At 52.4% G+C, this 22,546-nt stretch overlaps 1 protein-coding gene across 11 annotated transcripts in view; it reads left to right on the top strand.

Annotated features, from left to right (window-relative positions):
* The window catches only part of TNRC18 (trinucleotide repeat containing 18), a 102,278-nt gene extending 81,224 nt beyond the window's left edge, over nucleotides 1-21,054 (top strand). For all 11 annotated transcript variants that reach the window (XM_053556818.1, XM_053556822.1, XM_053556812.1 and 8 more), the window contains 12 exons: nucleotides 1,891-2,312; nucleotides 6,888-7,040; nucleotides 7,810-7,951; nucleotides 9,315-9,432; nucleotides 9,817-9,892; nucleotides 9,976-10,084; nucleotides 12,962-13,078; nucleotides 13,592-13,756; nucleotides 14,158-15,497; nucleotides 18,629-18,865; nucleotides 19,018-19,092; nucleotides 19,460-21,054. In XM_053556818.1, the coding sequence (XP_053412793.1) occupies nucleotides 1,891-2,312; nucleotides 6,888-7,040; nucleotides 7,810-7,951; nucleotides 9,315-9,432; nucleotides 9,817-9,892; nucleotides 9,976-10,084; nucleotides 12,962-13,078; nucleotides 13,592-13,756; nucleotides 14,158-15,497; nucleotides 18,629-18,865; nucleotides 19,018-19,092; nucleotides 19,460-19,666 (3,161 nt within the window). In that variant the 3' untranslated portion in view covers nucleotides 19,667-21,054. The remainder of the gene's footprint in view (nucleotides 1-1,890; nucleotides 2,313-6,887; nucleotides 7,041-7,809; nucleotides 7,952-9,314; nucleotides 9,433-9,816; nucleotides 9,893-9,975; nucleotides 10,085-12,961; nucleotides 13,079-13,591; nucleotides 13,757-14,157; nucleotides 15,498-18,628; nucleotides 18,866-19,017; nucleotides 19,093-19,459) is intronic.
* The last annotated feature ends 1,492 nt before the right edge of the window (nucleotides 21,055-22,546 follow it).

Raw genomic sequence — 22,546 nt, 5'->3', positions numbered from 1 at the left:
TTTGTCAAATAATTTTGTGTTGTGTCCAGGACATTATAGGGGTGAGATGGTGTGGAATCAGAATGCACTCACTTTTCTTTGGTGAGTATTATTTCTTTTTTTTTTTTTCAGCAAGTATTTCCTTGGCAGGCCTTGAATTCCAATTTCCGTTTCTTAGGTGGCAGGTATGGTCTCTGTTTAGATCAGCGGTTCTCAACCTGTGGGTTGTGACCCACAGGACTGTATGAAAGGATCACAGCATTAGGAAGGTTGAGAACCACTGGTTTAGATCATATCTTGCTGTTACCTGGGCTACTGTAAATCTGTTCTGTGTGGGGGTTGTTTCTCAGTCCTTCAGAGAGAGACAGAGTTTGGGTGGGGTTCCCTCTTTGGCTCCTTTTCTCTCCCCTTCTGTGTTGTCATTTTCTAGCTGTCTCTTTCCTGGTTCTGAGGTCAGGAGGTCTCTTATTTCTTTCCATGCAAGCCCTACCCCCTCCCTCCTGTGTGTGCCAGGAAGACTGTGTCTAGTGTCAGGGCAGAGGGTGCAGGGATGAGATCTGACCCTGTAGCTCTACTTGTACTTTCCAAATGTACCTTTTCTCTGTTCACTGCTTTATCAACTCTCTGCCCCCCACCTCTAACACACCTGCTGTGGATTATGTATGTCTAGTGTTACTAATGGTATTCTGCAAGGGGGTATCTTATTTGCACCCAGAAGCAGAACTCTCAAACCAGTGCCTTATAGTCTGCCCTTATCAGCCACGAAAACCCCTCATTGCCTCCCTGCACAGTGGGAAGTCTGTTAACAGAAGATTGATTAATGGGGATCATTAAACTTTGCCAGTGACTCCTTCCCACTGGGTGCCCCTGCCTGTCCCTGCTGCTGTGGCTGCATCTGCTAGGGCAGTGGGGGCCTGGCCTCCCATTGCTGCCTGGGGGTCAGCAAGCTTGGGTTTGGGCTCAGGCTTTTCACCATTTATGTGTGGGGGATCCAGAGCAGGTTACTGTTTGGAGGAGGCAGGTCCTCCTCACAGCCAGTGGGATGAATACACCTTGCAACCTTGTCCCAGAGAGAAGTGCCATTAACCCCTTACTTACATGCTTTTCCTGGAGCACCAGCTAAGAGCCAGGGCTTGAGTGCAGCACATCAGAAGTTCCAGAAGAACTCAGGGATCCACTTTCCCAGGGCCTGGCAGGCTGAGACCTGGGCAAGGAGGGTATTGCTAGAGCGTGACATTGCCTGTGATGGCAGGGGTGTGTCAGAGAGCCCAGGGTAAGCCTGTCTGTCTCCCCACAAAGTTCTAGGTGCTTTTCCAAGTAGAGGTAGGGTGGGGGTGGGGTAGGAGGACCTAGGCTTTGGGCAGAAGAGATAGCAAAACAGAAAGCCTGGACATCAGGAAGGTGGGGGCAGGTGAGCTGGGGCTGAGCATTCAGGGAATCCTGAAGCTGGGTTTGGGGAGAGAGCAGGGGCCAGGGGCGGTAGTGTCTGTCCCAGGTCTATAAAGGGAATGGGCTTGGCCAATGACAGACCACCCAGCTCCAAGGAGCAGGGTGGACAGGCCAGCTGGGGATTTCCTTTGGGCTTTCCCAGGCCACCAGAAGGCCTGCAGCACTGCAGATGTGGGACCCACTGCTCCCCTGCCCTGGGTCCTCAGGTTTCCAGTCTCTCCACTCCTGTGGCCTGGGTCCTCACCCTCCCAGATGGTGCCCTTGGGCTGAGCACTCAGTGCAGTAGAGGAGGGACGGGGGTGGAGCACATCGAGAGCTTCTCCGGTCTCTATTTCCTCACACCCACAGGCAGCAAGGTCCCCTGGGGAAGAGCAGTAGGTCTGTGGCGGTGCAGCTGTGGTGGCAGGAGGCCTGGAGAGCTTAGCTTGTCCATGAGCTCTCTCTTATTCCTCCCATATCCAGGCACAGAGTTCGAGTACACGGACTCAGAGAGCGAGATCAAGGTGTGCAAGCGGTCCCCAACAGGGCTGCCGCGGCCCCGGAAAGTACTGGGGGAGCCCGGGCCACCCGCACCCGTGCCTGCGCCCACCGCTCGGGGCCCGTGCCCCGCCAGCCCTGACAAGGCCAAGCTGGTGGTGGAGAAGGGGCGCAAGGCCAGGAAGCTGCGGGGCACCAAGGAGCCCGGCTTCGAGGCGGGGCCCGAGGCCAGCGACGACGACTTGTGGACTCGGCGCCGCAGCGAGCGCATCTTCCTGCACGATGCCTCGGCAGCTGCGCCCGCACCAGCCCGCACCACTCCTGCGCCCCGGACCCGTGCCAAGGGCGGCCCCCTGAGCCCACGCAAGGACGCCAGCCGCGCCAGGGACAGGAAGGACCCCAGGAAGGTAGGGTCCTCCTGAGATGGGGGCTCGCGCATGGGTAGGGCTGGGGCCACACCCCTCACCACCTTGGGACTCAACCACCCCTACCTTCTGAGGTCCTTAACCTCCCAGCTCCCTTCTTAGAATGACACTGCCAAGTGGGAGCAAAATGCCTGGGGGCAGTGATATGGAAGGGCAGCCACTAAAATGTTGAGAAGACGCCTTTGTGGTACTTGTGCTTCTGCTACTGTGGGAACACACTCATCAGTGAGGCTGCCCTCTTGGGCCCAGTTAGCACCCCGCCTCTCCAGCCATGCTCTGCGGTCTCTGCAGTAACTGCCGTGTGCTGCGAGACTCTCTGTGGTTTCTGTTGGTGGCAAAGTCACCAGCACTGCTGGTTCTATTGTGGTTTGTGGCCTCCACTCTTACCTGAAGGAAAACCTCATTCTTTAGAGGTTAAAATGTGAAAATAGAGGTAGGATTTTTCCCCTACCCATATTCACATAGATCTCTCCAGATTAAGATGTACCTTTTAACAACTCCACAATAGTGAGACCTGTTCCCCTTTTAGCAAGGAAGCTAATGGCCCTCACACCTGTAATCCCAGCACTGTGGGAGGCTGAGAAGGGAGAATTGCTTGAGCTCAGGAGTTCGAGACTCGCCTGAGCGACAGTGAGCACCCGACTCATGAAAAAAATGGAAAAACCCAGCCGGGCACCACAGCGAGCCTCTGTAATTCCAGTGGCTTCCAGAGGCTGAGGCAGCAGGGTGCCTGTAGGCTGAGTCTGAGGTTGCAGTGAGCTACCACGCCCACTGCACTCTGCTCAGGGGCATAGGGTGGGACCCTGTCTCAACAACAAAAAAAGGAAACTAATGGCCAGTTGTCACCCCCTTAAGTAGCTGTATTCAGACTTAGCCAATTTTCTACAGTATTCTAACCCAGGTCTTTCCACCTTTAGTCCCTGATAGAGGATGAACCCCTAAATAACAATGGCATTCTAGTGAAAATGACAAAAAGGATGAGGCTTGCATTGGTTTCTTGTTGACAGGTGGGAGGGAGGAAGGGGCTGTATGCAGCCTCCATGGGCACCTTGGACTGGGTTCATCTCTCCCAAAGCTGAAGCTACTTCCGGCTTTTCAGGGTGTTGGAGAGCAGGTACCAGAATAAATAACAGTAATAATAATAATAATAATCCTACCAGGTGACCAATTGTAGGTCCAGACATGTTCTAACTGCTTTACCAGGTATTCACAGGACCATATAAAGTAGATTCTTCACATTAGTTGCATGTTATAGGTAGCCATGAGAGGACAGGTAACAGCCCAAGGTCACACTAGCTAATGATCCCTTGAACTGGGCTTTGAACCCTTGGGCTTTAACTACTCAGACACACAGCCTCTTTGGGCCTTCCCAAGGTGGTGTCTATATTGTTTTGTTTTGTCTTTTTAAATTGTTTTTTACAGACAGGGGTGTCACTATGTTGCTTAGGCTGGTCTCCAACTCCTGGGCTCAAGTGATCCTCTTGCCTCAGTCACCCTACTAGCTGGTACTACAGGTGTGAGCCAGTGTACCTGGCTCCCAAGACAGCGCCTTCTATTGGAGGCCCTGCCTTCCCATTTCCTGGTGTCTGAGTAGCTGAACACTGGGCCATTAGGGGAACAGACCAAAGGCTTACTCAATCCTGGCCTTTTGATGATGTGTCAAGAGACTGGAACAGAATAATCGTTAACAAAGGGAGAATCAAACACCCAAGGAGATCACCCTACTGCCTGTCACCCTAAGAACAACCACTGCTAATGATATTTTGAGCTGTACTTTGTAATAGTAGCTACCCCTTATCTGCGGGGGATATGGTCCTAGCCTGCCAGTGGACACAGTTCAGTATTAGACCCTATACTGTAAGCACTTAACCATGCAGTGTGCCTGCAACTTTTGCAGTTTGAGGTGTGATGGCAAAACTAGATCAGATTTCTTTTTACTACTTCAAAGTTTCACGGAGAGAAGATTCTTAGATCTTAGTAACCTTGGCATATAATTTTTTTTTCTTTCTGTATTAAGTCAAGAACTTTAACCTTTTTGCTTAAAGGAAGCCCTTTGAGGATTCTCTTTGGCATTCTCTTTGCCAGCATCACTACTCTTGAACTTTGAGGCCACTATTGGGTAAAATAAAGGTTATAGGAATACAAGCCCTGCAATACCACAACAGGCAATCTGATAATCAAGATGCCTACTGAGTGAGGTGGGTGGCATGGACTGTGTGGATGTGCTGGACAAAGGGATGAGTCACATCCCAAACAGGATGGTGCAAGATTTCATCACAATACTCAGAACAGCGTGCAATTTGAAACTTATGAATTGTTTATTTCTAGAATTTTCCATTTAATATTTTCAGACCGAGGTTGACTGTGGGTAACTGAAACCATAGAAAGTGAAACCTCAGATAAAGGAGGTTTCCTGCTTTTTAAACTTAGTACAGTCTGTATGTTATCATGTGCATGTCTACATGTGATGAATTTTTATCTTTTATTTTATGTCAATATAAAACAATGACATCCCACCATCTGGATGTCCCATGGTTGGCACCATCTCCTGCCACTGACACTGCTGGCTTGGTGGTTTGGTTGATGATGGTATTTTGCCATCATAATCATCAAAGCAATGAACACCTCTGTTTTGTGTACAGAGCTTCTGTCACATTGGAAGTTCTTTTCTTATTAAAAAAAAAAAGTAGAAGTAGGGGTGGGAGGCCCTCCTGGAAATGAGTTTTCTGGTCAAAGAGAAAGAAATAATTATTGGTTTTAAGGATTAGAATAGTAATTTGGAAGATAAAGAAGAGGAAGAAAAGAAAAATCCACTCAGTTTTTTTTTTTTTTTGGCTGTCATTTCCTTGGCTGGAGAGATACACACCATAAGAGGAACTGTTTAATAACAGACGTTAGAGATCTTCAGCCCTAAGATGCTTCGATTTCAGAAATATGAACAAGGTTAAAATGCACATCAGAAACAAGAAAATACAATGTGTGTGTATATATAAATATTTCCCCCTAAAAGGGGCTTAAACTATATATCTTTTAATCCTAAAATATGTCCTATTTTTCCCCTTTTAATGTTGTTTGCTTTGAATCTCACGTTTGATACAAATGTTGTGACTTCTATTGTTGCCTTGGTAACGTTTGCTCATTATTACTATTTTCTGTTTCTTAATTTTCCACCTCCTCTGGCCTTGGTCATGTGTTTCAGTAGTATGCCTTTTAAAAAACATAGTCACATGTTCTGCCCCCAAGCCCCTTAACCTCTGGATTCTACCAGCTATGGTTTCAAGTCCTGCTTTTCACACAAAGTGTCATTATTTCCATTTCCCCTTGCCCTTGGTTCTGGCGTAGAACATGACACTAGCCACTGTAAAAAAAAAGCATGTTGCAAGACACTGAGGTTGTTTCTGCTTCTTTGCTCTGATAAACAAAGCTGTTCATGATGCGTGTTTTTATTTTATTTTATTATTTATTTATTTAGAGATAGAGTTTCACTCTATCGCTCTCGGTAGAGTGCTGTGGTATCATAGCTCACAGCAACCTCCAGCTCTTGGGCTTAGGCCATTCTCTTGCCTCAGTCTCCCGAGTAGCTGGGACTACAGGCACCCGCCACAACACCCAGCTATTTTTGTTGTTGCTGTTGCAGTTTGGCTGGGGCCGGGTTCAAACCCACCACCCTCAGTATATGGGGCTGGCACCCTACTCACTGAGCCACAGGTGCTGCTCATGATGCCTGTTTTTAAAATGTTTGGGCCAGTTTCCCCTCCACCAGTGAGGAGAAGAGCACACCTGTCTCTGTGCTGGAGAGACCTTTGAGCTGGGCTGTGTAGATCTCTCTCTTCACTGCTGGGGCCAGGGCTATAGTGGACATTCCAACAGTGACTCAGGCGGTAGCCAATCAGCTTTCGTTGCTCTTTCTGGGAATATATTCTATAGAAGTAATTGCTAAGGTTGTTTTGTTTTGTTTTTGTGGAGTCACTTGAAAGAATGAAAATGTGGAGACAGTCTACATCCTATTGTGGGGGCAGGTAAAGGCATTATTATTCCTCCATGCTGTGGCTCAGTGAGCAGCTGTTATAAAAGAATAAGTTACCTCTATGTAGATCAGTTACATTGAGGGGAAAATGTTGCAAAACAGGAGTTATGGTAAATTCTTGCTTTTGTTTACAAATAATACTATATGTATGCACATGTGTCTGCATAGCCTTGGTGTTTACATGGTCCTGTGTGCTTGTGGGAAGTTCTGGAAGGATGCACCGTGCTGTGACTAGTGGCTGCCTCCGTGTGGCTGGTAGCAGGGTGGGTGGAGAGGAACTCACACATGTGTGTACTTCCGTGTTATCTTTTTTGAGGGCAACAAATAATACATAGTAGTAATAAAGTAATTAAGATTAAAAACAAAAACATGTTTGGGGGGCGTTTCATTCCTCCAGGGAGGGACACGCTCAGGGTCACACAGAACATGGGGGCGGGGCAAGTTCAAGGGTCCTGTGTCCCTTAGCTCTGCAGGGGAGGTGGGGCTTTGCCTGCCTTCTGAGGGTTCCCTTCTGTTGCTTCCTCCTCCAGAAGAAGAAAGGGAAGGAGGCCAGCTCAGGAGCTGCACTGCCAACGTCCCGCACTCCTGCCCTGCCCGCAGAGGCCAGGGCCCCTCATGCCAGCTCCCTGGCCACTGCCAAGAGGAATAAGGCCAAAGCCAAAGGGAAAGAAGTGAAGAAGGAGGTGAGACTTGCGCTCAGGTGGGACACCGTGAGGAAGTGCTGGGTCTGGGCCCAGGACCCAGGCAGGAATGTTGCACTCCAAGTTTACCATGCCTCTTTCCATGCTCCTGAGACCAGGGTGCAGCCTCTGCCTGCCATTTTGTGCTTACCCTCCCTATAACTGAGACTCAGGAAAGCGAGGTGATGTGGCTGCAGTACACATGCCCTGAGGATAATGAGATATGTGGAACTTGGACCCTGTCCTCAGGAGGCATCACCTTAGCAGGGGTGGGGAACACCTGACTGGTGACTATAAGACCTGTCAGGCCAGGTAACAAGAGCCTCCAGCTCAGCTCCAGGTCTCCCAGGGGCCTTCCCAAAGGCATGGATGATTTTTTTTGCTCCGTTGGCAGGCAGAGATATGCCTCACTATACCTGTTCCCCACACCTGCCAGCCTCTGTGCAGATGTTTTCCTCAAATCCTTTGGGCCTGGCTGGAGATGCTGCCTCCATTCTTCTAAGGGGGGAATTGAGGCATCTGTCGCAGTGACAAACATAAGTATTGTACTAAGAAGCACTGAATACTAAGTACTGAGCTGAGTATATGTAGGCCCTGGCCAATCAGGTTCCAGATCCATGTCATCCTCCCTCTGGCCTCTGGGATGTACCCAGCTGGGAACCCTGCTATGCACATGGCAGATGCCCCTGGGGCTGGACTATGACCCTGGGTTTCCCCGGAGGGTCCCCTGTGTCATGTCCTGAGCTACTTTTCTGCTGTGCTCTGTTGCCAGAACCGGGGAAAGGGGGGTGCTGTGAGCAAGCTGATGGAGAGCATGGCAGCTGAGGAGGACTTTGAGCCCAACCAGGACTCAAGCTTCTCTGAGGATGAACACCTGCCACGTGGTGGGGCCGTGGAGCGGCCACTTACTCCAGGTGAGTGGCCATGATGTGTGTCAGGAGGGACTAAGCTACCAGAGGGGTGTGAGCAGGAAATAGTGTGTGCTAAGGCCCTGAGGTCTGTGGAAAGGAGGCCAGTTTGGCTCTGGCTTGGAGAGATGGGGAGGACAAGAATAGCCTTAGGGCCAGGGAAGAGGTAGAGGCTGAGTCTTACGGGCCTAGGGAAGGAGTTGGGTGTTTACCCTAAGGAAAATAAGAAGCTATCCAAGGTGATAAGTGGGAGAGCCATGTGGTCAGGTTGGTTTTAAAGTGCACTGCCTAACTGCTGGGCAGAGTGAATTAGAGGCCCCAGGGGTGGCTGGGAGTCTAATTAGGAGGCTGTCACCATCCAGAGGAGAGCTGCTGTCACCATCCAGAGGAGAGCTGTAGTGACTGGCTTCATGCGAGCAGCAGGGAGGAGACCAGGGCATTGGGAAGGAGTGTGGGTGTGACGGGTGTGTGTGTGTGTAGGTGGAGGAGGGGAACGGTGAAGACTAGAGATAAGTAGGGAGCTGTCCCTGAGACCAGGATCATGGGGTCACATGCCAGGCTTTGCTACCTGGAGTTTGGGGTCCCTGGAAGACATCTGGGGAGATCATGTCCAAGAGGCACTTGGACGCAGGGTGTGATGCATATGGAGGCAGAGTGAGAGAAGGATTGTGGTCTGAGGTGTGTCTGTCACCTGATATCAGCTGGTCTCAGGGCTACTGAGTGGCTATGCTGACCCTACTGGCGTTCGGCTGACCTGGGTCTGCATCCTCTTTCCATGTGTCATTGTGTGCTGGACCTGTAGTCTCTGGTGATGCTGCCAGAGGCTCTCAAGGGGAGGTAAGGGCCAGTGAATCTCTTAAGGCCAAGGCCTTTGACCCCTGCCACCCTGGAGAGTCACACAGCCAAGCCCAGCAGCAGGGTGTTTGAGATCGATGAAGCCCCACGTGTGTGTGGGCAGCAATGCAGTTGGTCTGGCATCCCGCCTGCCCAATGAGCTGTCCGGGTTTTTCAATAACGATCTGGACGGGTAGGGCTTGTGTTGAAGGCCCCGTTGAGAAGGAGCAGATGAAAAATGAGGCAGGCCTCCAGGGAGGGAGGGGCTGCAGGGCGCAGGTGAATGCTTCATTTCTACCAGGAAGAGAAAAAGTTCATGGAACGTCCAGAGGGTGGTCTGGGCTGTGGTAGGGGTGCTGGTGTTTTGGGGGTGTGTGGCCCAGGTGAGAGTGAGGGGCATGCATTGATGACTGAGAGCTGTCTGTGTGGCACAGAGGGCCTTGGTCTTTGGGGTGGGGATGGATGGGAATCAGTCAGAGGGGGCAGGACCGAGTGCCGCCAGCCCACCCAGAGCCCCATTCCTGCCCTCTGGCAGCCCCTCGCTCCTGTGTCATCGACAAGGATGAACTAAAGGATGGCCTGCGAGTGCTCATCCCTATGGACGACAAGCTGCTGTACGCTGGGCACGTGCACACAGTGCACTCGCCAGACATGTGAGTAGTTAGTGGCTGTTCTTGCAGAGCCCACTGCTCCCCTGCTCTCCAGGCTGTGGCTTCCCCTCACAGTGGGGGAGGGGTGTGACGGGCTCAGGGCAGATTGGCAGGCTCTGCCTGAGTTGGCTGAGAAAGCGTGTCGGCCTCTCTGGGGATCTGCCCTGGGCCACCCTCGTGTTCTGCAGCCCGCTGGTTACACAGGTGAGGAGACCAAGCTCAGGAGGGGGAGTATTCGGCCCATGCTCACAAAGCAGTCAGTAAACCTTTGAGTCCTGGTGCCACATCCCAGTGGTCTGAGGGCAGAACTGGCAGTGGTGGGGCTGGGGTCCCTCTGGGGAGGTCTCCAGCCTCTCCCCTTCATGGCACATTTGCCTGGCCTCATAGATACCGCGTGGTGGTGGAGGGTGAGCGTGGCAACCGGCCCCACATCTACTGTCTGGAGCAGTTGCTGCAAGAGGCGGTGAGACGGGGGTGGGGCCCCTGGAGGTGGGAGTCAGGGTGTCTACAGTTATGTGCCTGGCGCTAAATCCCATGCTCTCCCAGATCATCGATGTGAGGCCGGCCTCTGCTCGCTTCCTGCCACAAGGGACCAGGATTGCAGCCTACTGGAGCCAGCAGTACCGCTGTCTCTACCCAGGCACTGTGGTCCGAGGTGAGATGTGCCTTCCCCTTTCTCTTAATGTGTCAACATGGAACTCTCACTGGCTTACTCGTAAAGACCTATGGGCGCCCTCAGGCATGGCTGGATCTAGGTGCCATTCAAGCAGTGTCTTCCAGACTCAGGCCTTCAGTATCTGTCAGCAGTGCTGTCACCTGTGCTGGCTTCACACTGGTTCTTTAGGGACTGTACTTTACTATCTTAACAGATCTGTTCATTGGAGAATTTCTTGCTCACCAGGTTTTACCCCATAAGCTTCAGGGTGAACTGACTTGGGCTGCATGGTTTTCATTTGAGCTACCGCCGTTAAGTCTGATAAGCCAAGCCTGGGTCATATTCTCCCACCCGATGCTGAGGAATGAGGTTGGCTTCCTTTTCCACATGGACTGAGAGGGATGGGGAAAGGGGGCTTCCCCAGGAAAGTTGGAATGTTGTTAGCAGAGTAAGAAAATGGAAGCTGGGCACACAAAATAATAGGTACTCCAGGAGAGATGAGTGTGGATATCAGACAGACAAAAAGCAGGTACTAAAATGATCCACCTCTTGTTATCGCTAAACCAACACATCTGGGAGATGGGGGTATGGATGTTGGTTAGACCAAAAAAATAAACAAAAAACAACCACGTGCCAAATACATCCCACCCCTTGGCTGCCATGCAGACATATCCTGAAGATGTAAATGGATACTGGAGTGGCAAAATAATAGATGTCGGAGCCACAGGAGCTCAGTCTGGAAAGATTTATTTTTTTCGTCTATTAGACTCTGATTTGTCATTGAAACTCTGAAAGTCCCATTAATATGGTAACAATCTGTCTTGGATTCATATTTCTGGGAATTTTCTGCCCCCTCTATTGTGAGGGTTAGCTCCTTGTAGGCCTGTGTCATTGGATTCTTAGGCCCTCTGCTCGCCATCGTTCTGCAACCCCTGTCTCTCCGTGTGTCGCATCACTTGTCTTTCTCTTTCTTGGTTCATGGTCATTTTGGCTCATTTTAGCAGAGGATCTTTCAGTAGCTTTCTAAAGAGGGGCCATGGGAGGTGAATTTCTCAAGTTTTTGCACATCTGTAATCTCTTTATTCTACCCATATTCCTTGCAGATGGTTGAGCTGGATGTAAATTCTAGATCAGAAATAATGTCCTCTAAGCATTTCAAGGTCTATTGTTCCATTTTTCTCTAGCTTCCAATGTCATTTGAGAAGTTCAATGACATGTTGATACCCAGATGTGTTTTCTTCTTCTCTGAAAAGTTTTAGGATCTTCTCATTATCCCTGGATCTGGAATTCCTTGTGGTTTTGTGTGTGTGTGTATTTTCGTCATGCTGAGAAGGGGAGCTTTGATTCCAATGCAATGTCCTTTAGTCCTGGAAGCATTGTGTGTATCGTGTACCATGTGGGTAATGTTCCTTGTGCATTTCATCTGTTTTTCCTGGAACTTATGTTGGTCTGGTAGCCCTGCATGTTTGAATTTTTATTTCTATTATTGTCTATTTCCTTACTTTGTCCAAGTTTCTGGGAGATTTCCTCTACTATCTTATAACCCCTTCTTATAACCCCTTCTGTTTCTTGAATTTAAAAAATTTCTCCCAGCTGGGTGTGCTGGCTCACACCTGTAATCTTAGCACTCTAGCAGGCGGAGGCGGGTGGATTGCTTGAGCTCATGGGTTTGAGACCAGCCTGAGCAAGAGCGAGACCCAGTCTCTACTAAAAATAGAAAAAACTGAGGCAAGAGGATTGCTTGAGCTCAAGAGTTGGACGTTGCTGTCAGCTATGATGAGGCCATGACACTCTACCAAGGGCGACAGCTTGAGACTCTGTCTCTAAAAAAAAAAAAAATCTATCATTTAAAAAATTCTTGAAGTCTTCTTTATCCTCTGAATATTCCTTTAAAAAAAAAAACCAACTTTGTTTTGTCAACACATTATTTTTTTAAAATTTTTTCAGAGGATATTTTTTTTCATGTTAGATTTTGTGAGCTCTGTGTCTTCTGGGTGCCCCTCTTTTTTTCATTGGAGATTCCTATATTTTTGGTGACCCTTAGTGAAGAGAGACATCAAGGAGCTGATGGGAAGCTCTGTGCATGAGTGAGCCCTTGTCACAGCAGTGGGTAGGAGTGTTTTGTTCGGAAGCTCCCAAATACCTGCACAAGAAGGTCTTTTCAGCTGGGTGGATTTCTTGTGTCCTTGGGGACAGAGGCTTAGTATCTGGCACTATGGAGGGGTCTGGGGTGCTGCCCTTCAGTGTGTGGACTTGCCTGTTAATCCCTGGTTTTGGTGTGGGGCCCACCTGCCCTCCCCACCTGTACCTAGCATCCTTCATTTGGAGCCTCTCTCTAGGGGTGGCCTTGCAGCCCTCTGCCAGTTCAGTGTCGGGGTCCCCATGCCCCTGCTTCCAGGGTGCCCATTGTCTCCTGGGCCGAGCCTCAGCAGGGTTCTCTTGAGAAAACTACTCCCTTCTCATTGGCATTGCCTCTTTCCAGAAGACCAAAGTCATCTCCTTCATGTCCATCCTTACGTCCTGATGTCTGTCTTAATCCCACTCCCTTCTGCCTCCCACCCATCCCGGTATCCTTCAGGGCTGATGTTCTTCCTTTATTGCTGTTTCTAGGAGTGTATTGGGCATAAGTGGGCACAGGTGTGTGTGATTTGCTGTCAATCCCAAAGGCAGCTTTAAGTGGGACAGCCAGTACTCTTGTCCTGACTGCCTGGCTCTGAAGATCACATTTTGCACCACTGTATACCTACCACCAACGTCCCACCGCTGTGCCTTAGAGACTAGGGCTATTTATGGGCTGGTGTCTGCTGCCCACCTCACCTGGGAGGATGCACCTGCCCTCATCAGAGTGCCTGTCCTGACCTCCCGTTCCTCCAACAGGGTTACTGGACCTGGAGGATGATGGGGACCTGATCACCGTAGAGTTTGATGATGGAGACACAGGGAGGATCCCCCTCTCACATATCCGCCTTCTGCCTCCTGACTATAAGATCCAGTGTGAGTGACGGGCATGACACAAGGGTTCTTGCTGCTGCCCCCACCCCCAAGGCCCTCATTTCATGAGCTCAACCATGGGGACCCACAAGGGATGGGAATGGCAGAAACCATGAGTGGAGCTCCCAGAATGGGACTGGGGAGAGGGGATCTCAGCCCTGCCAGGTCTTGCATCCGGTGGCCCATGTGAGCAGCCACAGGACTTGGGAGACTGACTGAGGTTGGTCATGGGCAATTCCAAGCCCTAAGTGGCCACAGCGGTGTGGAATTCTTGCCTCAGCCCTATGAGGCTGGTGCTGCCATCCTCTTTGACTGCTCAGTCAAGGCTGGGCTTCCAGGTAGTTAATGATTTTCCCACCCTAAGACAGAGGCAGGACTTGGACTCAGCACTGCCTGAATTCTTGGGGTTAACATCAAGAATTTAAACATCCGAAGTAAGATGGGGAGCTCCCTGAGAACAGCCACACAGCATCATCTGCAGAAACCAGGCCTGAGCCACTGTGCTACCCCCTGCAGGTGCTGAGCCGTCCCCAGCCCTCTTGGTGCCGAGCGCCAAGCGCCGCAGCCGGAAGACCAGCAAAGACACTGGAGAAGGCAAAGACGGGAATACAGCAGGGTCTGAGGAGCCGGGAGCCAAGGCCCGAGGGCGAGGGCGGAAACCCAGCACCAAGGCCAAGGGTGGTAGGTTGGCCCAGCCCCTGCCAGTGTCATCTTGTGGGGAACCATAAGTAACCACACCCTATCTTCCTAAGAACCCTGCCCCACAGGGAATTACTGAACAGTTGACACCTGAGGAACTGGAGGCAGAGATAAGCAGGATCTGAATTCAACCTGAGTGTGTTTCACTCCAGAATCCAGAGAAAAGTGCTTTGGGCTGAAGGCCGAAGCGATAGAGTACCCACTTGGGGCAGCACAACGTAGATGGCTGTTATAGAGAGCCACCCAGGGCCAGGTCCCTGCAGGACTCAGCACAACCAGGATTGAGGCCCAGGCTTCCCAGTGCAGGCTAAGGCTGGTCTCTTGCCAGGATGGCAGCCTCCCCTTCCCCAGCCTTGCATCTGTTTTCTTCTTTTCTTTTCTAGACAGAGCTGCAGTTCTGGAGGAAGCAGGCTCAAAAGATGAGGTCCCCAGTACCCCCTTGGCCCTGGAGCCAAGCAATACCCCAGGCTCCAAGAAGAGCCCCCAAGAGCCCGCAGATAAGCGGACCAAAGTCCCCAAGGCCCGCCTGACTGCCCCCCAGCCCAGCCTTGCACCACCCGCTTTCGCCAGTGGCCCTGCTCCCGAGCCCTTTGGGGAGCTGCCGGCCCCTGCTGCCCCCCTCATTACCATGCCTGCCACCCGTCCCAAGCCCAAGAAGGCACGGGCTGCTGAGGAGTCAGGTGCCAAGGGCCCTCGCAGACCGGGGGAGGAGGCTGAGCTACTTGTCAAACTGGACCATGAGGGGGTCACATCACCCAAAAGTAAGAAGGCCAAGGAGGCCTTGCTGCTCCGTGAGGACCCAGGGGCTGGAGGCTGGCAGGAACCCAAGGGCCTGCTGAGCCTGGGTGGCTACCCTCCAGCTACGGGCAACAACGAGCCTAAAACAGCCTGGCCCAAGGCTGCAGATGGGGATCTGGCCCAGGAACCCGGACCAGGGCTCACATTTGAGGACTCTGGGAACCCCAAGAGCCCAGATAAGGCCCAGGCGGAGCAGGACGGGGCTGAGGAGTCAGAGAGCAGCAGTAGCAGCAGCAGCAGCAGCAGCAGCAGCAGTAGCAGCAGCAGCAGCAGCAGCAGCAGCAGCGGTTCAGAGACGGAAGGCGAGGAAGATGGCGACAAGAGTGGGGAGGGAAGCCGTGGTGCCGGGGGCCGCAACTGCAGCGCTTCCAGCTCCAGGGCATCCTCCCCTGCCTCCTCCTCCTCCTCCGCCTCCTCTTCCTCCTCATCATCCTCTTCTTCCTCTTCCTCCTCATCCTCCTCCTCTTCATCATCGTCCTCTTCCTCATCGTCCTCCTCTTCTTCCTCCTCTTCCTCCTCCTCCTCTTCCTCCTCATCCTCATCCTCCTCCACCACAGATGAAGACTCCTCCTGCAGCTCAGATGATGAGGCAGCTCCCGCAGCGGCAGCTGGGCCCTCCACCCCTCCTGCGCTTCCCACCAAGGCACCCAAACAGGCCAGCAAGGCGCGCTCCTCAGCCCACTCCCCGGGCAAGAAGGCAGCCGCACCACAGCCCCAGGCACCCCCGCCCCAGCCCCCACAGCCACTACAGCCCAAAGCTCAGGCTGGGGCCAAGAGCCGCCCTAAGAAGAGAGAGGGTGTCCACCTCCCCACCACCAAGGAGCTGGCCAAGCGGCAGCGTCTTCCGTCAGTGGAGAACCGACCCAAGATTGCTGCCTTCCTGCCAGCCCGGCAACTCTGGAAGTGGTTCGGCAAACCCACCCAGGTAGCCAGGCCTTTTCTTTCTCTGGGGGTCTGATTACTCCATGCTGTGTCCTCCCTGCCCCTCATAATTGCTTAGCAGACCCAGAGTGGAGGGCAGGTGTCCCATTTTACAGAAGGGTACACGGTTTCAGAGTACCTAAGGCCACCCCGTCTGACTCCAAAGCTGTGTCCTTCACAGAGCATCCCTCTACCCTCTAAGCCCAGAACCCAAATGATGGGTATGTGTAAGGACCAACCTGGACCCCAACCTCAGGGGTCAGGATCACATGAAAGGGTCTTTCCAGACTTCTTGGCTAGACAGCTCATGTCTGGTTGCAGTCCCTTTGTTTCTAGCCACTCTTCAGCTTCAAGTGGCAACATGCTCAAGGCTTTTGGCTGATAGTGTGACAGTCTCAGCAGAAGGCCAGGGCCAGGTCATGTACCACCCCTGAGCTAATCAGCATAGCCTAGAAAACAAAGTTCTGTTTGGCAGGTCTGGATCCTATGTCCACCCTACAGGAAGAGGTAGATTGCCCAGAAGGAGCCTTCCCAGCCTGCCCTGTGGCTGTCTGCCACCCACGTGCACACATGAATACACTCTTACATGCACATATATTTATGCTCCCACCAACAATGCAGGCATTAGCACATGGATGCACGCATGCCAATGTGCACATGTACAGTGCACACATGTAGGTATGCACAGGTGTTCATGCATACACATGCACTTCTCATTGAATGACACTGGCAGTAGCTATTCCAGAAGCTTCCATGTGGAGAATGGGAACATCCCCCATGGTCACCAGTCCGTTCCCCACACCTGGGCAAGAGACTCCTGGCTGGACAAATGTGGGGGGTTGTCCAAGTCTGCAGGTTGTGTGGCCTGGGTTTTGCCCATAGCATTGGTCTTCCCAGAGCAGGTGGAGTGGGCTGTGAGGAGATGGCACCACTGGGTTTGTGCCTGTCTAGGGCCCCGTTCTCACCAGGGCAGGTTGACAAGTTGGGGTTGATGGTGATAGGCTTGGGTGTCTCTGGCAACACACTTGTCTTTTATTTATTTTTTGAGAAAGAGCCTTATTTTGTCACCCTGAATAGAGTGATACTGCATCACAGCGCACAGCAACCTCAAATTCCTGGGCTTAAGCGATTCTCTTGCCTCAGCCTCCCGAGTAGCTGGGACTACAGGCATCTGCCACAATGCCTGGCTATTTTTAGAGACGAGGTCTCGCTCTGGCTCAGGCTGGTCTCAAACTTGTGAGCGCAGGCGGTCCACCCTCCTTGGCCTCCCAAGTGCTGGGATTACAGGAGTGAACCATCATGCCTGGCCTTGCCAACACACTTTTTGAAAGCTTGAGAAGCTTCTGGCATATCTGCCCTGCCTCAGAGGAATAGTCTTAATGGGTTCTGGTGATTTTTGTTCTTACCACAGCTTTTCAGGGCCTGCCCTTTGCTACCCATGGGTAGCTGGACAACCCCACAGTGGGAAGACAGGTCCGTCTGCCCTGTGCTGCTCCTCACTGCGGGGGGCTCTCTAGAGTGGGCTGTTTTCTCCTTTCAGACAGGGGGTACAGCCACTTGAGCTGCAACTCTGGTTTTCTTACTGGTCCCTCTTCCTTATGGGTACTTGCTTGAATTTGAGGTCCTTGTGCAGTATAGGATTATCTGACTTGATGGCTGCAAGCTGAAAAAGCCCCTGGGAACAAGGTGGTGGCAGGCGGAGGGCGGGGGGTGGTATGCCACAACGGAAAGGCCCAACCTGAGCTTGGAACTTACCATCCCTCCTGCCATGAACATAGTTCTTCTATGTCTTGAGCCAAAGAGAGTTTGAGTTCACAGCATACACATCAGAAATTAGTGTTGTGACTACTGAAAGGTCTGTCACTACCAGGGATCCAGCAGATTAAAGGTAGAAAGGGGACAGTGGGATAAGGTACGAAGCCAGCATGATGTTTATTCCCCTGCTCTGGCAAAACATTTGACTTCAGTCTGGCAGTGATGTAAGAAGGGAAAAGGAGGTTGTAGAATTTAGTCTGAGGTGGGAATATGCTGGTTCTGTGGGAGCCATAGCTTTGCTCAGTCTGGTTTTTAGAGGAGTTTCTCCCTAGGTGGAGCCAGGCATACTCAAAGAGCTCCTGGGGCACTTTGGGAAATGTTTGTTGAGTGAATAAATGAAACTCCCAACACAGCAGTGGGCCTGAGTGGGGCTAGGTCCCGTAGGTACTGGGCACTCAGTGGGAGGCAGTGCCCGGGGTTTAAAGTCCTTCCAGGGACAGACATTAGCCCCGCCCTGGGCGGGGGGAGGATGTGTGTGATCCCCTTACTCCTCATTAGGCCACATTGGGGGACTGACTTGCACTGGACCCCCATGAGGACATTGTGGCATCTGTCTGCCCTTTTTCATCTCCCCTTTCCTATGGCCCTTCCGGTTTCCTGGGAACACTCCCAGATAAGTCCCTCTCGTCCCAAGTCCTCATCTTAGTGTCTGTTCCTAGGACAGAGATCCTCTTTTAACTTAAGAAGCCCAGTGAGTAGAGTGATCTCACCCAAGGGCTGCGCAGTGAGTCACAGGGGGCCTTGAATGAGACTTTGCTTTGTGATGGCCCCAGAATCTGCCACATATGAGGCCAAGACTGTGTGGACCGCCCTGTGCTCTGGCTCTGCACCACAGTGGGTAGCCCTGGGCAGTGGCCATGGCAACACACACACACACACACCTGTCTCAGCGTTGTTTTCCCTGCTAACAAAATGATGTTGCAGCTGGTTAACTCTTGTCTCACAGGGTGGTGGCAGGACCCAGTGAGGAGTGTGGAAGGTGCCAAGGGGCAAAGGACCCCCATACACAATAGGCAGGGGTGGCAGGAACATCTGCACTTTTAATGGTGCTATGGCTGTTCTATGGAGTTAAAAGTCCCTTCTAGCTGCAGTATCCTTGGTTTAAATGCAGTCCTTTTTTGAGACCTAGCAATATGAGATGGAAGAGGGGTGTCCCCAGTTAGAGCAAGACAAGGAGCTCCCTCTCCTCTGCCGCCTTCTGCAGAAGTCCTGAATTGACAGTGGTTGACTTAGAGGCCAAGGGCTGGAGAAGCGGGGGGCCAGGGCAGACAGGACCTGGGCCTAGCCTGTGCCCTCATGACCAGAGTCATACCCCTGCAGCGTCGAGGCATGAAGGGCAAGGCCCGCAAGCTCTTCTACAAGGCCATTGTGCGCGGCAAGGAGCTGATCCGTATTGGGGACTGCGCTGTGTTCCTGTCAGCTGGCCGCCCTAACCTGCCCTACATTGGCCGCATCCAGAGCATGTGGGAGTCATGGGGCAACAACATGGTGGTCCGTGTCAAGTGGTTCTACCATCCCGAGGAGACCAGCCCTGGCAAGCAGTTCCACGAGGGCCAGGTGAGCCCATGGGCCAACTATGTCACCCCTGCTCCCCTACCTGGGTCCACACAGTATTGGCAGATGGATGCCTGGGGCACTGCTTAGTCTGCCCCGTGGTGGCAGCCCTGCTAAAGGCCCCTGAAGCAGTGCCTCTTTTGTCCCCTACACAGCACTGGGACCAGAAGTCTGGCCGCAGCCTCCCTGCAGCCCTGCGGGTCTCCAGCCAGAGGAAGGACTTCATGGAGGTAGGCAGGCACAGGTGGCTCAGAAATGGCTGCCACCTCCTGGGCAGCTCATGCAGGGGTCTGGCCGGCTTTGGTGGCTCTGCCTCACCTCTGCCTTCATGGCCTCCTTCAGTCTCTGGCCTTTTGTCTCTGCCTGGCTCCTGTTCTCTGTCTCTCCTGGTCTCAGTTTCTATTCTCATCTTCAGCTTCTCTTGCAGTTTCTGGATCTCTCTCTTATCTCTGTCTCTCAGTCTTGGGGTGTTTCTCTGTGTTTGTCTCTCTTTGTCTCTGCCTCCTGTGGTCTTTGGGTCTTTCTCAGTATCTGGCCCCTCTGGCCTGGGAGGGCAGCACTACCCTGCTCATCCTGACACCCCGCTCGTGCCCACAGCGTGCCCTGTACCAGTCCTCACACGTGGATGAGAATGATGTGCAGACGGTATCGCACAAGTGCCTGGTGGTGGGCCTGGATCAGTATGAGCAGATGCTCAAGACCAAGAAGTACCAGGACAGCGAGGGCCTGTACTACCTCGCGGGCACCTATGAGCCCACCACAGGCATGATCTTCTCTACAGACGGTGTGCCCGTGCTCTGCTGAGCCTGAGGCTGCCTTGTGCCCTGGGGGCCAACAGAGCCCTCACCATCACTGCCACAGCGCAGGGACCACGTGCGTTGAGTGCATGCAAGTGTGCCCGTGGGCATGTGCATGGGGCCAGGTGTGACGTGGACCCCTCGGGCGAGTGTGTGTACATGTGTGTGCCCGTATGCATGCACGTTTGTGCACACATGTGCACACATCTCAGCCCCACTCTCCTAACCCCTCAGTGCCCCCAGGACAGGGGCTTCTCTCAGCTATCAGGGTATGGCTTTGCCGTCCCCCTCAGGGTGGTCCCAGTCAGGACTGGCCTCAGGCCTCCGGTCCAGCACCTTGTAAGCACTTGGCCAGGCGCCCCTAGGCCCAAGCAGACTGGGGGTTTGGTGGCGAGGGGGCTTCCAAGCAACCAAACTGACACTCACTCTGGGGTTCCTGGCACCCATGGCACGGAGCATACCCCAAGACCTCCCCCTGTGGGATGGGGCAGTCCAGCGCCAGCTAGCCTCACCCATTGTGCCAGGCCTGCTCTGGGCACCCTTCCTGGCCGGCCCCACCCTCTCAGGATGGTCTGGACTTAGGGAACAGCTGGGCAAGGGTGGAGCCCAGGAGCATCACACAGTGCCAGGTGGAGGGGGCTGCATGCTCCAAGGTCCAGCAAGGGCCCCCTCGGCCCAGAGCCTCACACTACAGAAAACCCCAATGGTGCTGAATCCTCGCCGGCCACGCCCGGCCCCTCCCCGCCCAGGAGGGAGGTGGCAGTTCTTAATCTGTACAGTTTTATTGTACCAAGAGAGACTCGCCCCGCCTCTGTATCATAAGCCTTTAAATGGAGTCAACTTTTTAATTATATATATAAAGATAAATATATATAAATATATATAAATATAAACTTTTTAAAACTGTGAAAAATAGCTATGAAATTATAAAAAAAAGCGAACACATTCTGACGTGCAGAATATTATTTTTTATTTCCTGTTAGATTGTGAGTGTCTAGCACCCAGCTTCACCGGCTTCACCGGCCTCCTCAGCCCCCAGCACACACACCCCTGCAGCCCAAGGGTGCCGAACTTGCCCCCAGGACTAAGAATGAGTTAGGGAGAGAGACAGCAGACTGAGCAAGGGACAGGGAGGGAGCCACCCCAACCTAAGGTCCTGCTTAGGCCCAAGAAAGCACTTAACCAGCCTCCAAGCCTTCCGGGGAAAGGGAGGCTTCGTCCAGACAATCTTGAGGGAAGGAAAAGCCAGACTTTGGTTTTGTTTTGGGGGGGAATTATTGTTTTCCTTTTTTTTTTTCAAGTTTCTTTTGGAATTTTGTTTGTTGGCAAATTCTGTGTGATCTTTTTCATAAAAAAAAGAAAAGAAAAGAAAAAGATTTAATTGGAAAAATACCATTGTTCGGAGTGGTTTATTTCAGGGGCTGGAGTAGGAGTGGTGGTCTGGGGAGCCTGCCGTCAGGGCACTGTTGGGCAGAGGGAGGTTGGAAGTTAGGTGCCATGTAAATCTAAGCTAATTTACATGATGGAATTAAAAGTTATGTATCTCGATTGCAATAGCCACATGTCCCATGCCCAAAAGGGGAGAATATGTACAGAAGTTCTCTTGTCAGGGTGGGGTTAGGGGACTTTTGCTCCTCCTTTCTTTATGATGCAGTGTTCAGCAATTCTGGCCATGCCCATCCCTGAAGACAGTGAGGCTGATGGTCAGGTGGCCCTGAGCCCTCGTGGGATGGCATCCCTGCATTGGAGCATGGGAAGCCATAGTTCTGGCCTCTGAACCTCAGGGGCCCAGGGAAGCTAAAGCTGGGGGCTGTCCCCAATTGACCACGTGCTCTGGGCAGTTTGGATGGGCTTCAGAGGTCATTCAGAGCTTTGCTACTTTAGGTATGAAGAAGATATACCAGTTATAAGCGTTACCACACAGAGGGCAGCTACTCAGCTCCAGCTCTGCTACAGGAAAAACTGGAAAATGGTGCAACACACACCTGGAGGCAGAGGGGTGTTCCAGTGTCACCTGGTGGCCAGCTCTGGTATCACCTGATGTGGTCCCGGCCCACTTGGGCTGGTGACAATGCCTGCCTGGCTAGGCAAAGGCTGCAGGAACACAGGCATCCCTTGGGCCCAACAACACCCCTTCTTAGGGAAAATGAGGCACAGAACAGCCTGGAATTTGCACAAATTAGCAAAGAGCTGAATTTGAGTCCAGAAGGCTTAGGCTTCTAGGACCCAGCTGAACCCAAGGGCCATGGGCCAAGCTGTCTCCCTGCTTGAAACTTATTTTTCTCCCCTTTTAAATGGGCTGGAGGCAGTCACTCTTCCCTCACAGGAGCCAAAGGAGCACAAAGGTGCTGGACAAATACTGAATGTTTCCAGCTCCCCCCACTGACCCTTCCACACTAACTTGGCCGTGTCCACCGGGTATATGGAGGCCCCCCTGTACGTGACCCACTCTCCCACTTCACAGATGGGAAGACAGGTCCCAGCTACACTGGTACACCTTGTCTCACTGGGATTTCGAGATGGTGGTTGCAGCTCACACCCACACAAGCATTCCTCAGGAGGCAGCAATGTGGCAGTCTCTCTGCCTTCATCTTTTAATGGCCAGTGCGGTACAGTTAGTGGACAGACAGGTGGGGATGGGACACAGCAGGGGCTGGGGTGTAAAAGGGCAGGCCAGCCTCCCCCGGGGGGAAAGCCGTCTTTGGCAGGACACCCCTGGAAACCCCCCCAGGGCCCTGACCTGGCCGGCCTGGTATTCTGCAGTGTCCAGGCTGAAGTGACCTCCAGGCACCTCCCTACTTGCTATGAACTCTTGCGTATGTCAGGTCCCTCCTTGAGCCTAGCTGGACAGGGGTCAAAACCTAGGTCAAGGGTCAACTTTAGCCTG

Source organism: Nycticebus coucang, chromosome 12 (genome assembly GCF_027406575.1).
Source record: "Nycticebus coucang isolate mNycCou1 chromosome 12, mNycCou1.pri, whole genome shotgun sequence".
Classification (NCBI taxonomy): Eukaryota; Metazoa; Chordata; class Mammalia; order Primates; family Lorisidae; genus Nycticebus; species Nycticebus coucang.
Note: the sequence above shows the minus strand (reverse complement) of the source record. Positions and strands in the feature narration are given on the sequence as shown.